The sequence below is a fragment of the Oryza glaberrima genome, chromosome 12 (genome assembly GCF_000147395.1).
Source record: "Oryza glaberrima chromosome 12, OglaRS2, whole genome shotgun sequence".
NCBI lineage: Eukaryota > Viridiplantae > Streptophyta > Magnoliopsida > Poales > Poaceae > Oryza > Oryza glaberrima.
The window spans coordinates 9,321,504-9,337,302 of NC_068337.1; the positions used below are offsets into that span (position 1 = coordinate 9,321,504).

Sequence of the window (15,799 nt, forward strand, 5' to 3'; positions counted from 1 at the left end):
TTTTTCCTACTGTATCTATATGAAACTTCACGTTGTCTTAGTGCGGGTCGTTTCAAAAAAAAAAAAACATGCTGACTAGTCTAGGCTCACAGCCTGATCATAAGGATGAGGTACAAGGGCCACAGATAGGTGCTGATGCCGTATTAAGTTGTATACAACCATGCGTTCACCCCCAATGAATAAGCTATTACAGGAAAAAACTTTACTTTAAACAAATTCACCATGCAAACTGCAAAGGGTGCATCAACATAAAGCACAGCAAAAGGGTGTTGCACCTATACACTGCTTCTTTTGTCTTCTATTAAAATTTGATAGGGTCCATGGAATCCTCTTTTTATTTAGCATTTTTGTTTTTCTTTCCTTTTTTTGGGTTATATAAGCTGCAGGTGAACTAGTTCTTTTTTACTAAAGATTCTACCGGGAGTGACACACCTAAAGAAGTACTCCAAACTGAGGGCGATAACATCCAAACTTCATATGATATCAGGTTCCTCCTGAAGCACCTATTTCTCAGCCAGTAAGCTTCCTCTATCTTCCAACTCTATGATTAAATCCATTGCTAGTCTCAGCAAGAACGAGTCTGGAGAGGAGGGAAGTCAGCTTCATCTCTCAGCTGGTAGAGTCCATCTGGTCTGCAGATTTTCATTCACAAAATTATGCACTTTAATTAGCAGAGAAACGCAACAGCAAGATTGTATCATGAAGAGCAAAAACACAAGATTGCAATGTAATTAAGCATCACATAAAAAAAGTTAGTCCATGAGATAGGATCACCTGCTTTTGGTTTCAGCAGGCCCCTTGCTAGTAGGCAGAGGGAATGCTTCACCGAACTTTGCACAGGGGGGACTAAATGGGATAGGTCCGAAAGATTCAAACTCAAGATTTTCATCTTGTTTTGTTTTGGTTGAGTGAAAAACATCTGTTGCTGGTGGGAAGGGCTGACAAGTATTGGATTCTTGGAGTAAATTTCCTTGACCATTGCCGATGCAATGAGGCAGCAATATACAAGGTGATGATGCCATTGTTTCGCTGAATTGAACTTCTGGTGGATGGTGTATCGGTAGCTCTCTTGATTCACTGTTATGTCCGACAAGGCCTTCACTAGTAGTACCAGGGTTTTGGTTGTCAACCATGTTCATGTCCGAGTAAACATACCCATGTTGATTGTTATGAACATCCCATGGCAGGCTGGTCTGAATTTGTTCGCTTACATGATTTATTAGTGCTCTCTTCTGAAAAACCCCTCCTTCAGCTGGAACTGAACTTCTTGAGTAATCCTGTTGTGAACTGTTTTGGTCAATCGTAATACCCCCAGTGCTTGCCCCAGAACATCCCATTTCAGGAGAGGTGTGCTGGTGAAGGTAGCTAGTTGGGTTGGTTTTAATCTTCCATGGTCGATCTGGTAATCTCTCTCTTTCCCTTCTTCCTTTTTCAGATAATATGCGTTCCTTGTATGTATAATAACTCTGTAATAAACAAATGAACTGCCGAAATGAATAGCTATGTAGAATAACTATGTAATACACTAATTTCTTACATAGATTTAGTAAGAAATGGACCAATACATGATTTCTAGTTTATACTACTATGGATGTTGAGTGTGTTGCATAAAACAGCTTGTTTCCAGCTTTTGTCATGACGAAAATGATAATGAACGAATCAGTTCCAGCCTAGGATGAACAGAGAATAAGATGAGCATAAAGTGTGCCAATAAGGTAGCAAAAGGAGCAGCAAATTAACTAGTCCAACAACCGAACACAAAATCTTTTTGAAGTTCAAAATCATGGAGCATTAACAAGAGAAATGATTTCCCAGGAGTCCTCACCATTCTAGGAAGGAATGTGCCAGTTCCACGCATCACACGTTTTTCTCTTGTGTTATGAGACCGAGAAAAGCTATAGTTCTGTGAATCAGCTGCAAGAAATGGAAGTTGTCCGACTACATTTGATAGTACATCTGTTCCAGGAAGCAATGACACATTCTGCGCATATGGGACAAACAAGAGTTAAGTCAAATTATTGACAACATAACTAATTCCAAACCATGGACGGCAAAAAGCTAATGCACAAAAGCCGCAAAGGTTCTTACTTTGAGAGTCTGCAAGCCAGTTCCGTGAGCCATAATTTCCTGTGTGTTATGAAACCAAGAAACAGGATAACTCTCTAAATCAGCAGGAGGAGAAGGAGAAGATGCAAACCCGTTGGATATAATACATGTTCCCGAGGACAACACCACATTCTTCTGACAAACTGCATTGACTTGATCCTCAGTGTGTGATTTATGAGAAACATCTCCTGTGCTAGGAAAGTAGGAAACTGGACATAAGTTCCTTGTACCGGTATCAACAGATGCAACTGGCAATAGCCCTGTAGGCCGTTCATCAGTACTATTTGAGAAGCTTGTGGTTGGAATCTTGAAGGAGTCCTCATCTAGCAGCCCAGACAAAAATGCTTCCTGAATCAGCTGCACCAACCCATCAAACATGGACTCCAGGTGGTACTGAATTTTCTGAAGGCATCTCAAGTGCAAATCCAGATCCCCTGATAGATCCAACAAATTTGATGGTGAGAAAGGAGAAAGTATTACTTTTTCTTCATGGAGGTCACTCCTATTTAACTCAGCTCTGCAAGAGTTGATAACGTCCAAAGTATTTTTATGAGTAGATGGAGTCAATATATGTGGTTGGTTGTTTGCATAATTCTGTTGCTCCATAAGTGATCTACAGCGCTGTTTAATGTTGTGGTTGCCATTCTCTGTGGAAGATGTTGAGTGGCTCATTAAACTAGCTCCTGAAACCATGTTGTAATACTGAATATCAAAATTTGTAAACCAGATTTTATTCCAAGGACGATCTTTAGCATCACGAAAATATCTATTTGAAGTCCTCTGCAGATTTGGATTCCTGTTTTCATCTTGATTCCTGTCAGAATTTGTGAAGTCTGGTGCGTCTTTCTCAAGTGCATGTTCAGGATCAAGCAACGATTCGATTGAATCATTATTACCAACGTCTGATCTTTCTCCTCTTCCATGTCTCTTCAAGGTGTTCGCAAAAAATCCAAAGATCTCAGTAGGAATAAGGTCAGAATGTAACATGAGAATTTGACCAAGTTTTTGCGCACCAAATGATAAAGCACCTCTTATGCGATAAAAGCTTCCTGAAAAAAAATCAGCATGTGCACAAAAATTATCAGAACCATCCTGCAAAGAGATCTCTATGTATGCTGTTAAGAACATATGCCTTTCTTCACATCCAGAGCATAAAAAAGAATGCCACATGAGTATGCACATATACAGAAATGTGCACTACATGGTGGTAGAACATAGAAAAATAAAATGATGTAAAAAATAATGAGAAAATGATGCAGCCTCTAGGTTATTCTAACCTCTGCTGACGCTTCTTCCGAGATTATTACTCCACTTCAATGGATCGATTATGTTTAGATGCTTCAGGCAAAAATTTATGTTTGATCCATCAGAAACTTCCGGAAGAGTCTTCTTGCCAAACAGTAGATCATCTTGTATGCTTGAAGGTTCAACTACATGTCACAGGGATTATAACATTTAGACCAGTCAATACATGCCTGGTGATCACTGGACAAAGGAAAGTAATACAAGACTCACCAGCAAGGTTGGGCAAGGATGACAAAAGAACAGGTCCATTTAAACTTATGCAATACTTGTCCCAGTCAAACTTGCTAAAATATTCCAAAAACTTATACAATGCCTGTTAAACAAAGACCACAAATAGAAAAACTTTAGTTCTCGCCATGCAAATTCCCTTAACAAATTAATGAAAAGCCACTGGAAATTTCATCCAAAATTTTTTAGTTCAACTATCTTAGAAAGAGGCTTGTAAAAACTCTAAAAAATGTTATGGTTTGCCAGACTTACCTCCAAGGGGCCATGCAGAGATTTGTGAAATATATTGAATATGTAAAGAACAAGTGTTTCCAAGGCATAAGTAGATAATAGTCCATGATGAGCTCCCAGTATGCGGCTTTCATGATAACACCAAGCCTTGATTAGCATAATGCTCCTCTTGAACAGATGATTTTTCCCAACTTTACGGTCAGCCTGAAAAAGGAAAAAAAAACCTTCAAGTATGTAATCAACATCACACACTACATTTGTTCAAATTGCTTGGTGAGTATATTCAAGACGAATACTTTCGAGTGGAGCAGATAGTTTAGATTCGCATCTACATACCAGCTCAAGAAAACAGAGTGTGGACACCCCACCAATTTGGTTGAACGAGATGTCAACAACAATATTCTCAATAACACATTTAATTAGCTTTACCTGGACGCAAAAACAATGGCAGAATTTCATGAGATTGTGCATATCATTAGATTAGTGTCATATCTAAAGGTTAGAAATACATCGTTCAATCTCTTTTCCAATGCATAGCATCAATTTGGAAAATGAAAAGAAAATTCTGCTTTCTTAAGAGACCATGCATGATGACTGATGTAGAAACAAGGAAAAATGTCAAAACATTGTTAGTGCTCCATAACTGTCTTTGCCTAAACTCTCCCTAAAATAAATGACTTAACATAAGTATAATATGAGAAATGCACCTCAGCATCGATGAAATGTAAACCCTTTATTTCAAGTTCTGCACCACTATCCTGCTCCTCTGACTCGAGTATACTGTGAACATCGCTAATGCAAGTGCCGTCCAGAGCGGTGTTCCCAAGTACGGTTATATCAACATCACCATCTGGGAGATAGCTCTTCAGTGGAACTGACCCAAATGCAATGACCTGAAAGTATCAGACAGAAATTGAGAGAAAAAAAAGAACACCATCTTAGAGAACTTCAAATGCACCATACTGTAAAGTGTAAGGTCACTATCACTACGCCGTGTTAAGATCTTGCTATTGCTCTAGCCATACCGTATGAGGCCATTGCAGTACCTTTCGCTCACCAACCCGTGCCGCAATCCAATGCATGCACGCAAATTTACAAGCATGAAAGCAACAACATTTTTACCTTAGAATTGAGGGACTAGAAAAATACAATTGTTGGTATTAGAAAAGCTAGATGACAAAGCATTTCTGTTTCTGAAAACAAGCCTGTATTTACGCTAAGGTGAAACGTAAAAGTAATGGAAGATATAAGCTAGTAAAAAAAAGTTACAAAATATGGTCAAAGAAGTGAAAGAACTATATTCACCCCTTATATTTTATAAAAACAAAACTGACATGATGTCACTCGATAGGCAGTAGGCACAAGAATTGGTTGGACCTACTCGTACAGTGAATACGACTAGTCACTAGTCAGTCAATTATCAAGCAAGTGTTGGTAAAAAAGATGATTCGCATGGGTTCGAGCCTTCGAGCATATGAACTGAGTAATTACCCGTTAGTCCTAATCCAGACGGGATGGATGGATTAGTCCTATCCTAATCAGCAAAAACGGAACAAAGATGATAAATTGATAACGACATGTGCTGAGCAAGTGATTAAAGCGAAAGCTCATCATCCAAATGACAAATTCCCTTTTATGAATGGATGTGGATGCATGTAAGCTACACGAAACAAACATAATGATGTCATAATTACAAGAAGCAACGGCATTTTTGTCTGTTTGTTTTATTTTTGGGCAAAAAAAAAAGAGAAAAAACAGAGAAAGAAACAGAGCCGCGTCATCCGCGCGGATCACGAGGCACGGTCGGTGGCCGGCCGGACTAGCGACGACGAGGAGGCGCCGCCGCCGCCGCGACGACCAAGGGCACGCACGCACGAACCTCGCAGCCGAGCGCCGTGCCGAGGAGCCGCCTGAGGTAGCCGACGACGTCCTGCCGGCGCCGCTCCGCCTCCTCCGTGGGCGCCACCCGCAGCAGCACCTCGCGCGCGGCGGCCTCGGCGGCCCGCGTCGCCTCCGGGCGGATCGACGCCGGCCGCGGCGCCCTCGTGGCCATCACCTCCGCGAGAGTCTTCCTCCTCCCGCCGCCGCCGCCGCCGCCGCCGCCGCTCCCCGACGGCGGTGATCTCCCGCCCGAGCCACCGGCTTCGCAGTACGCCATGGGGGAGGGAGCTACTCGCTTACGCTGCCATGTGGTGTGGAGGAGTCGGCACGACGAGAGGATGGGAGAACAGAAAAGCGACGGAATTGGAAGCGATTAGTGTAGAAATCCCGGGGTTTAAGGCTTTTTGCGGGGTAAAATAACTCCATATTTATTTACTTATAATTTATTACGTTTTTCCTTTCTTTAAGAAAAAAAATCATGTTTTTCAGAGCTACGGAATACTCTCTCCATAATAAAACCTTGGCACGGATTTGATATTCCCTAGTTTGATTCATTGTCTAGGAAATAATAAATCCGTGTCTAGGAATTTTTTTAGGCGGACAGAGTACATATGACGGAGTTAGTTGAAAAATAAAACGGAAAAGATAAAGTGGGTGTTTGGAGGGTGACTATACTTTGACACAATATTAACAAAGCAACTTTAACCAACTTAACAGTGTTTGTTTGGACATCACATAATTATCATGCCACACTTTTTTTTTATAATTGTATCCTTGTATATATCAATATTTCTATATCAAAACATATTTAACTCGTGGCAAACTATTTCTTAGCCGTATTTGTTAACATATTTATTTTCTTTGATTATCTGTTGAATTTATTATTCATGAACTTATCATTTGTGGATCTCAAACCAAGATAAACAACAGGAACTCCACCATTTCTTTATAAAGCGCATTGGAGTTCCTATACCAAGATCGTGATGCTTAAACTAGTTAGCTGAGGCTACAACTAGGGCTGTTAAAAAAGCTCTAGGCTCGCGAGCTGCTCGAGCTCTTAACGAGCCGAACCCGAGCCTAGCTGCAAGCTCACGAGCATTGTCTAGCCGAGCTCAAGCTTTTCATGACTCTAACTGTGTGCGTAACTTTTTTTTCTCTTATATATGATAAGTGCTAGCTCAAGGATAAATTAGTACCTACTCATGTGAAAAATTAGTGTATTTTTGGCATCATATATTCAAGCTAGTTTTGACATCCTATATTAATATTAAGTTCTCATAATATTTTTGTTTAATATTATTAATTAAAATTATTGTTTTATACAAAATTTTATCATCAAAATATATATTATTCTATACTTACTCGAGCTCGCGAGCCTGCTTAAAAGGCGAAGGAGGACTAGGCTAGCTCGCTCGTTGACAGCCCTAGCTACAACTACCCAATGTAATCTCGTAGGCTCTCGTTTTATTGGGGCGTTATACAAACAATCCTTGAACATAATCGAAGCTGACCTCTTGGAAGTAATTCGGTTCTTTCAAGCGAACAACACACGGCATATGAGACACAAATTAATATATGGCTTCTACCGAAAAAATGTCATGTAACTAAAATAGGACTATGGAGTATGTGTACCCGATACCCACACGGCTTGCATATCCGATTAGAGATAGGAGGTAGACCAGATCCATATATTATGTAATAGAGTAGTTAGGACTCGGTCATAATGTTGCCTTGTATTCTATAGATGGGCCTATAGCCCTTGTGTAATAGATTAGAAAACTGATATCGTGTCCGGCTATGTTTTTCTCTTTGTAAACCCGCCTCTCAACCTATATAAGGTGAGCAGGAAGTCCTCCAAGGACATAGCGACATAAGCCACGATCATATCGTCAGATCAATACTACACCCAGCGGATGCTGTCGATACTGGGAATCGGCAATAAGAAAAGGGGTAGCGCACAAGAGCTAAAGTAGATGGATTGTGAACATGGGTTTAGACAGGTTCAGGCCCTCTCGGTGAGAGGCAATACCCTACTCCTATTTAGGGATTGGAATCTGCCAGGTGTTATATTGATATGATAGTCTTATTATTTGTTGTGCCCTTGAGGGGCCTCCCGTCCGACTTATATAGATCGGGGAGCAAGATTACAGATAAAAACCTCACCGAATAAGGTATCTACTTTACAATACTACCGAACTAAAAAACTTTAAGCCGTTTTCTTAATACACATGGTAGCGTTACACACTAGTCATAATTCATTACATATTCTAGCAGTATAACCTATCCTCGGTAGTCAGTCGTGTGTATATATGGTACCCATAAATTCCATAGTAGCCCATGAGATCTTTATAGTCGAAAAGATAATCTTCTCCCAAACTAAATAAATCTAAAGTTAAGTGCTTCAATCATATTCGCCATAGTTTCCTGAGTACTTTTACCTATACAGTAGGCTATGAAGAGCAAGAAAAAAATAAAAAATGAAAATACCTAATGCACCTAATTAGGTGTAGCCCTGTACCACGTGGTTAGTTAAACAAACTAAGTTGTTTTTAATAATTAAGGAATAAATAATTATAGTCAACTGGATGACTTAATATATCATAAGCGGTGAAAATACCCGGATAATATCCGAGCTAAAATACCGACGGCCAAATATAAATTATATTCCATAAAGCAAAAAACCGACTTCATAATAAAACGACTTAAATAACAAAGCTTTATGCAGTAAGTAAAATGTATGGTTTACGTGGCATAAAATCCGAGTAAAGTAATACTCATAAATAGATTTATCAACCGCCTGAAAAAATAATAAAAATATATAATTAGCATAAAGCCATAATATTGGCCTTATTTTAAAAAAATGCACACATATATCTAAATATCGAATTCTATGCGGATTTGCATGCAAATAGACCCTCCATGTGGTGCTGCGCGATTCCAACTTTCGTCCCCCTCTCGTAGCTGTTAGATTGCAGATTAATGGTGAGGGATCGCTGTGGTGGACCTCGTTGTAATATATGAGGATTGAGGGGTGTTTTTGCAAAATTGGTCCAACCCAGCTCACTCGGTGTCGTCCTCTCTCGCCTCGCCGCTGCCTATTCCCTTCTCCCCAGCCACATCGCCGTTGCGGACCTTCGCCGCCATGACCTCATCTCCCCACCGCACCTCTATCCCCTCTGCCCCCACTTCCCACGGTTTCGTGGGCACCTCGGCGACGGCGGCGGGAAGTTCGGATCCGCTGGCGGGGAGTCACGTCTTCCACATCCTGGGTTCACCCTCCATCCCGAATCCATTTCCTCCTCTTATTCTTTGAATCGATTTCTGAATGATGATTGTTTAATCTTGGGCAGCCTGGAGCAATGGCTGGAGTACTGCCCGGAGGGAGGAATAAGCTCACTCCCATCTGCTAGTAGCCATGTGGTGTCGCACACACCCAACCCATCTCTTATTCCAGTTCAACGGAGCGTGTCGTGCCCCACGCAGGTCGCCTCCTACCCACGCGGCAGGAGCCCGATGGTGGGGTTGACCCGGAAGAGCTCGTCGCCAAGGTTGACTGGTTGGAGCAGAAGGCCCGCGCCTCCCTCGACAGGGTGCTCGACGAGCAGCGCGACGGTATCTGGAAGCTCAATGCTAAGGCGAGCGGTGCTGTTTCCATTTGGTGAATCTCGTGTTTGGTTATTCCTTTTGACTTGGGTTGATGATGGTTTCTTGGTGATTTGGTTCAGGTTGCTACGTGGAGGGAGAATGCATGGCAACCAAGGTGATGAAGGAATCGAGGGAGAAAGAATGTGTTCAACAGCTGCTCAATGCGAAAACAGAAGTAAAATCAATCGATTTAGATTCAGCACAATCAATCGACTTTTTATTCAATGGTCATGTTTGATATCCCTGGTTCTTCATCTTCTCAATTGGTCCATGGATTAGTGAAATCGCATTTGTTTTCCATGGCAAGAATTGTGGATGAAGACATCATAATGTACGCATGTGGCAGGTTGCAGTAGAAGAGCCGCGTGTTGGCGAGGGTTGAAGCTGTATACTTGTTCGTTTCCACCAGTAATATGTAAATGTTCGGGGGGTTACGACGCCCGAAGGCATCATCGTCGCCGGCTCAGGAGATCCCGAGCTAGGCTTACCCTTGCCCGAAGGCGTCATCCATGGAAGAATAGAAAGGAGTACATGGAATAGACCAAAGGCCATTGGTGTCATGTGACACCAATGCTATAACACTAGCTCCACCAATGCCAGCAGAGGTAGCTCTCCAAGGCGATAACGGCGTTGGTTGAGCTGCCAGAGATCATCATCGCCGCCGCCATTGCAGATCGGTAGCCGGATGCATGTTCTTCGCTCCCTCATTTTAATTTTCATTTTTTGTCAAACACATACATCCTTTCTTTTATTTTTGTTGCACATAAACACACACATCCTTTCTTTTATTTTTGTTACACACGGTTTTTCGAGGGAAAATATAAAAATTTAGAGAACCACTAAAATCTTTTACTTTTTCTGTTAAACAACCAATTTTAAAGCCCTCAAAAGATAAAATGAGATCGCTATCGTCATCATCACCATGTCTGGCCGATATGGTTGAGCGGAGCACGCACTATCGAGAAGCGATCTTATGGTGGCCGCGCCGGATGAGCTGGAGCTAGTGATTGCAATTTCGTTTCGAAATTTCAGTCTCCGTGGCAAGTGATTATCTCGGCCGAAATTTTCGGTTATTCTCGAATTTTTGCGAATTTGATCAAAATTTAGACAAATCCAGTTAAATTATGTTAAAATTTCAAACAATTTTGGTCAAAAAGTACCGAAAATCTTGATTTTTTTTTGGGATTTCTGTTCTACCGAAATGATCGAAATTCCTGAAATTTCGGACGGAATCAAAATTGAAAACCCTGGCTGGAGCTCAGTGACGGCGTACTCTTCGCCTCTGCACAACACAAGATGCCGACGGACTGGAGTCTGGAGATGCGTCGGGCGACGCAACGAGAAGTCGGCCACGCAACGTGCCGCTGCCGCCGCCGATGTCCTCCTCTTTGGCACAAGGTGGGAGCACTTTGAACAGCAGCGCGCAAAGCAAGGGGGAAGCAGCTGGGCCTCCGCCGCGACCATCGCCGGAGGCCGCCGCCGCAAAGACGAAGTAGTCTCGCTTGAAGGCAAGCCACGGGCACACGTGAGACGACGTCTCGACGAGGCAGCAGATCGGAGCAGAGCAGGGCGAGGCCGCGCGCTGCACCGCCACGTGGTGGCACGCAGCTTCCACATGGATGATCATTGATAAAAGCTAGGCAGGATCGATGCATGGATGGAGCTAATCCACCGTGAGTTTTATTGCTCCGCCATGATCAAACCATCCGCTAGCTGCAAAACCGTTCTCATTTGCATTTTGTTTTGTTTCTTCCTTTCATTAATTTTTGCTTTCGTGTGAATGGAGATGGATAAAAGGATAAACAACCTATCATTATCTTTTAATTGCTTCGATTTTAGGCCTGGTGGCTACTGTGATTTGGCCCAGGAAGAAGAAAAGAGGGGAAACTGGAAGAAGAGAGATGGGCTAAGCAAGCAGGAAGCCAAACGTTCTCTTGTTCTTCGTTGTATTCATCCTTATGTCACAGCAATGACCACGAGAATGCGTATTCTTGTTCTTCGTTGTATTCACTCTCATGTCACAGCAATGACCACGAGAATATCATCCACTTTTGATCATATATGTCAATATGTGCATGCACAATTAATTGTTTGGTTAAAACAGTATCAGTATGCACAATAGCCAATCTATTATACTAGTTGGCTTTAACACTAACTACAAAACAATATGAGAATAGCCTTACTATTGACCTTGCTCTAACATGCGACTACACTATTGACCTTCCTCTAAGGAAATTAGAGGGGATTAAGATGTAGAATTAATTAATTATTTCCCCCAGCTCTCTCCATTCTCTTCTCCGTAGGATCAACCCTAAAGATATAAAGTTAATCCTGACTCCACGGAATCAACACTAGCCCCTATATAGATTAAAGGCTCGAGGTGATTCAAACTCTGAAGATGATTTAGATTGGAAATATGAGGATTTTGATTTACCGCGAACCTACATAGTAGCTTCTCCATTTCATAATACAAAGATTTCTACATTGTTTAGTAGGGATTATATATAATTGAGAAGAAAATACTTTACTGCCCTTATAAAAGGATGGAAGGGGTGAGACTTTACTGCCCTTATAAGATAAGAAGAATTTTTAATGATGTGATTCATGGAATGACGGAACAAGAAGTAGGGCTAAAAATAGCTATGTTTTAGGACAACATTCGAATTCTAACCATTCTTATATTTTGAAATGGACGGAGTATGTACCATATTATACTAGTGAAGGCAAATTTATTACTCCCTCCGTCCCACAATATAAGAATTTTTAGAGTTGGATATAGCTATTAAGAAATTAGGTAGAATTAAATAGGGATGATTGTGATTGGATGAGAAGTGTAGGTAGGTAGAAATTTTGAATGGTGGAGGGTTATATATGATTGGTTGAGAAGAGAATATTTGTGTATAAGTTGTTATATTTGGGGACAAATTCTAGAGGCTGAAAGTTGTTATATTTTGGTACGGAGGAAGTAGGACCTTTTCTTTCACTTATCAAAAAGACCTCCTCCCTTTCTATGACACGTGGTGTTTCACAATCTCAAAGCATAGGATTCAATTCAATTCTTCCGGCCGTCTGCCCTGGTTTGATCGAGGAATTACACCAACCAATTGAATCGATCGAATCGGTTCATTCCTACCGGAAACTTTAAATTTCATGATGCGAGGATCATGGTCTTGGTCATATAGTAGTATGTGTGCTAGCTTTTAGACTTCTTTTCTTTTCTTTCTGCAAGTCAGATAGAGTTCTACGAGACAGCAATGGACTGATCAAGCAGTAGCCACACAACGCGTTGATTTTGGCGGTGGTTGTTCACTTGTTCTAGCTAGCATATACTCCATGTATGCAGCTGCTGGATGACAGACATTCAGGAGTAGCTGTTTGAGGAGAGCTACCGGAATCTGCCAGACACATGGACTTATTTAGCAACCAAAATTTAGTCAGAATTAGCAGCGTGGCAACCAGGTCCGATCCCACACGTTTTGTCCCTGCCCATGTAATGAGAGAGAAGCAATAGAATCAACAATCAATAGTCAAACGCTTGTTTAATCGGAAAGACTCTAGGATATGGTATTACCTTGTTTAATTTAAGCTAGTTTTCAGTTTATTCACTTTGTTGAACGCTTCCTACAAATATTCACAAAGCCCTTCTAATCGGCGATCGATCGCCAGGGCGATCGCCCAGCGATCAGTTCCCCCCCCCCCCCCTCTCCCCCTATACTCCTCCCTTCTCCCCCTTCCTCCTCCCCTTCTTCTCTTTCTACTACAGTACACCACACAAATTTTTTTAAAAAAACAAAAGTTAGAAAAATTTATGTATAGAAATACTGTATATGAAAAATTTGAATTCAAATTCAAATTTGAATCGGTATATAAACTTTTGACTTATAAACTTTGGGTCTATAAACTTTAGGTGTATAAACTTTAGATGTATAGAAATACTATATATAGAAAATATTTGAATTCAAATTCAAATTTGAATCAGATATAATTCAAATTCAAATTTGAATCGGGTATCTAAACTTTTGACTTATAAACTTTAGGTCTATAAACTTTAGGTGTATAAACTTTAGATGTATAGAAATACTATATATAGAAAATATTTGAATTCAAATTCAAATTTGAAACAGGTATATAAACTTTAGGTCTATAAACTTTAGGTGTATAAATTTTAGATGTATAGAAATACTATATATAAAAAATATTTGAATTCAAATTCAAATTTGAATCGTATATATAAACTTTTGACTTATAAAGTTTTGGTCTCTAAACTTTAGATGTGTAAACTTGAGGTGTATAAACTTTAGGTGCATAAATTTACTAAAATAGGAAAGTAATACGGTGCCAAAAAAGGAAACAGGTGGAGGGAGGGAGGGGGGAGGTGGGGAGCGAATCTGATCGCTACCTCATCCCTAGGGCGATCGATCGCCAAACAGCATTTCCGCTGAAATGCTACTGCCCAGGGCGATCAGATTCCCCCCCCCCCTCCTCCCCCTCCCTTCCTCGACTTGGTTTCCTTTTTTGGCACCGTATTACTTTCCTATTTTAGTAAATTTATGCACATAAAGTTTATACACCTCAAGTTTACACATCTAAAGTTTAGAGACCAAAAGTTTATAAGTCAAAAGTTTATATATCCGATTCAAATTTGAATTTGAATTCAAATATTTTTTATATATAGTATTTCTATACATCTAAAGTTTATAGACCTAAAGTTTATATATCCGATTTAAATTTGAATTTGAATTCAAATATCCGATTCAAATTTAAATTTGAATTCAAATATTTTTCATATATAGTATTTCTATACATCTAAAGTTTATACACCTAAAGTTTATAGACCTAAAGTTTATATACCCGATTAAAATTTGAATTTGAATTATATCCAATTCAAATTTGAATTTGAGTTCAAATACATTTTCTATATATAGTATTTCTATACATCTAAAGTTTATACACTTAAAGTTTATAGATCCAAAGTTTATAAGTCATAAGTTTATATACCCGATTCAAATTTGAATTTGAATTCAATTTTTTTATACATAATGTTTTCTAACTTTTTGTTTTTTAAAAAAAATTTTTGTGGTGTACTGTAGTAGGAAGAGAAGAAGGGGAGGAGGAAGGGGAGGAGTGGGAGGAGTGCCTATAGGGGAAGGTGGGGGGCCGGATCCGATCACTGAGCGATCGCCCTGGCGATCGATCGCCCATTAGGTCCCCCCACTTTTTCAGCCTATTCACTTTGTTGAATGCTTCCTAAAAATAATCATAAAACTTTTTTCTACAATATTGATTAATTAGACTATTGTTTTAGCGCTATGAATTTGTCCGTAAAAGATTGTTGTTTTACATTGAGGTCCACTAGATCTTTTTTTGATGGGAATATAGGTAGTACTTTAAAAACATACTCAGCAGGAAGCTAAAAGATTACTTTACATTTCATTAATATAGATAGTGAATGAGTGGGGAGAAAACAAGAAGACAATATATTGGTTTGATGACTAAAACAAGAAGAAATTGATGAATTAATATTAAAGATGCCTATTTTTAAGTCTCGATCTGTGCGAGAAGTTCTTAGGGCAGTCTCAACCTATAGTGTCTATAAACAGTGTCTCTGGTGATACGTCAATAAGACATCACAATAGAAACTACACTCTACAACCCATGGTTTCTTAAAGTAGGCCATTAATAAATACATCATCTCTCTTCTCTACCAATCATATTTACTCTTCATCTATTATGAAGACATTATTCTTTCCCAATGCAAAACTTGATAGTGTCTAGCGCATAGGTTCTCGTGTTGAAGCTGTGTCTTGCATGAGACCCAATTTTTTCCTCTCTTCACTCTCTCTTAATTAATATAGTGCCACATAAGCTAAAAGTCATACATGACAATATAGTTAATGCCATAGACACCATTCTAGGTGGAGGGTTGGAACTGTCCTTATGCTAAAACAAGTCTCTTTTTTTCTGGGAGTGCTAAAACAAGTCTTTTATGAAGGGAGGTAGGACAAGTGTACAACCATATATATGCGGTCCTCATCTTCGCTAGCTAGCTTAGCTGACGCTAAATTCAGTCCACACGGTTCCTAGATATATACGCAGTCCCATGCATGCATGGAGGCGTCAACACGTCGGTCAAAAGGCGAAGAAACAGATTAAAATAAGCAGATCAAGCTACTGCGGATTAGCTGTATAATTAATTTTTTTTATATTTTTTTTCAGCTGTAAAGCTAGTGTTTCTTGTCAAATCGTGCACAATTATATACTCCCATATTTTAAAATATATGGCGTATAATATTTAATTATTCTTCTTATTAAAAATGTATTTAAATATTATTTATTATTTTAAGATGTCTTATCATTAAACAAAATATATTTTTAACTTATATATTTACAATGCTTATACTAA

General features: G+C 39.8%; 1 protein-coding gene across 1 annotated transcript; it reads right to left on the bottom strand.

Moving 5' to 3' along the window:
* Nucleotides 1-269: 269 nt before the first annotated feature.
* LOC127756657 (uncharacterized) lies at nt 270-6,077 on the bottom strand. Its single transcript, XM_052282015.1, has 10 exons — nt 5,750-6,077; nt 4,578-4,763; nt 4,207-4,299; nt 3,892-4,074; nt 3,622-3,724; nt 3,384-3,536; nt 2,089-3,155; nt 1,826-1,981; nt 775-1,466; nt 270-632 (listed from the first exon to the last, which is right to left on the bottom strand). Exons 1-10 carry the CDS (start codon nt 6,026-6,028, stop codon nt 566-568), a joined length of 2,979 nt encoding a protein of 992 aa, XP_052137975.1. The 5' UTR covers nt 6,029-6,077; the 3' UTR covers nt 270-565.
* Between the last annotated feature and the right edge of the window lie 9,722 nt (nt 6,078-15,799).

Coding starts and splice junctions, on each gene's coding strand:
- LOC127756657 (XM_052282015.1), bottom strand. CDS start 6,028: ATGGCGTACTGCGAAGCCGGTGGCTCGGGCGGGAGATCACCGCCGTCG. Junction 4,764..5,749: donor GCACGGCGCTCGGCTGCGAG/GTTCGTGCGTGC, acceptor TGATACTTTCAG/GTCATTGCATTTGGGTCAGT. Junction 3,725..3,891: donor CTCTGCATGGCCCCTTGGAG/GTAAGTCTGGCA, acceptor TTTGTTTAACAG/GCATTGTATAAGTTTTTGGA.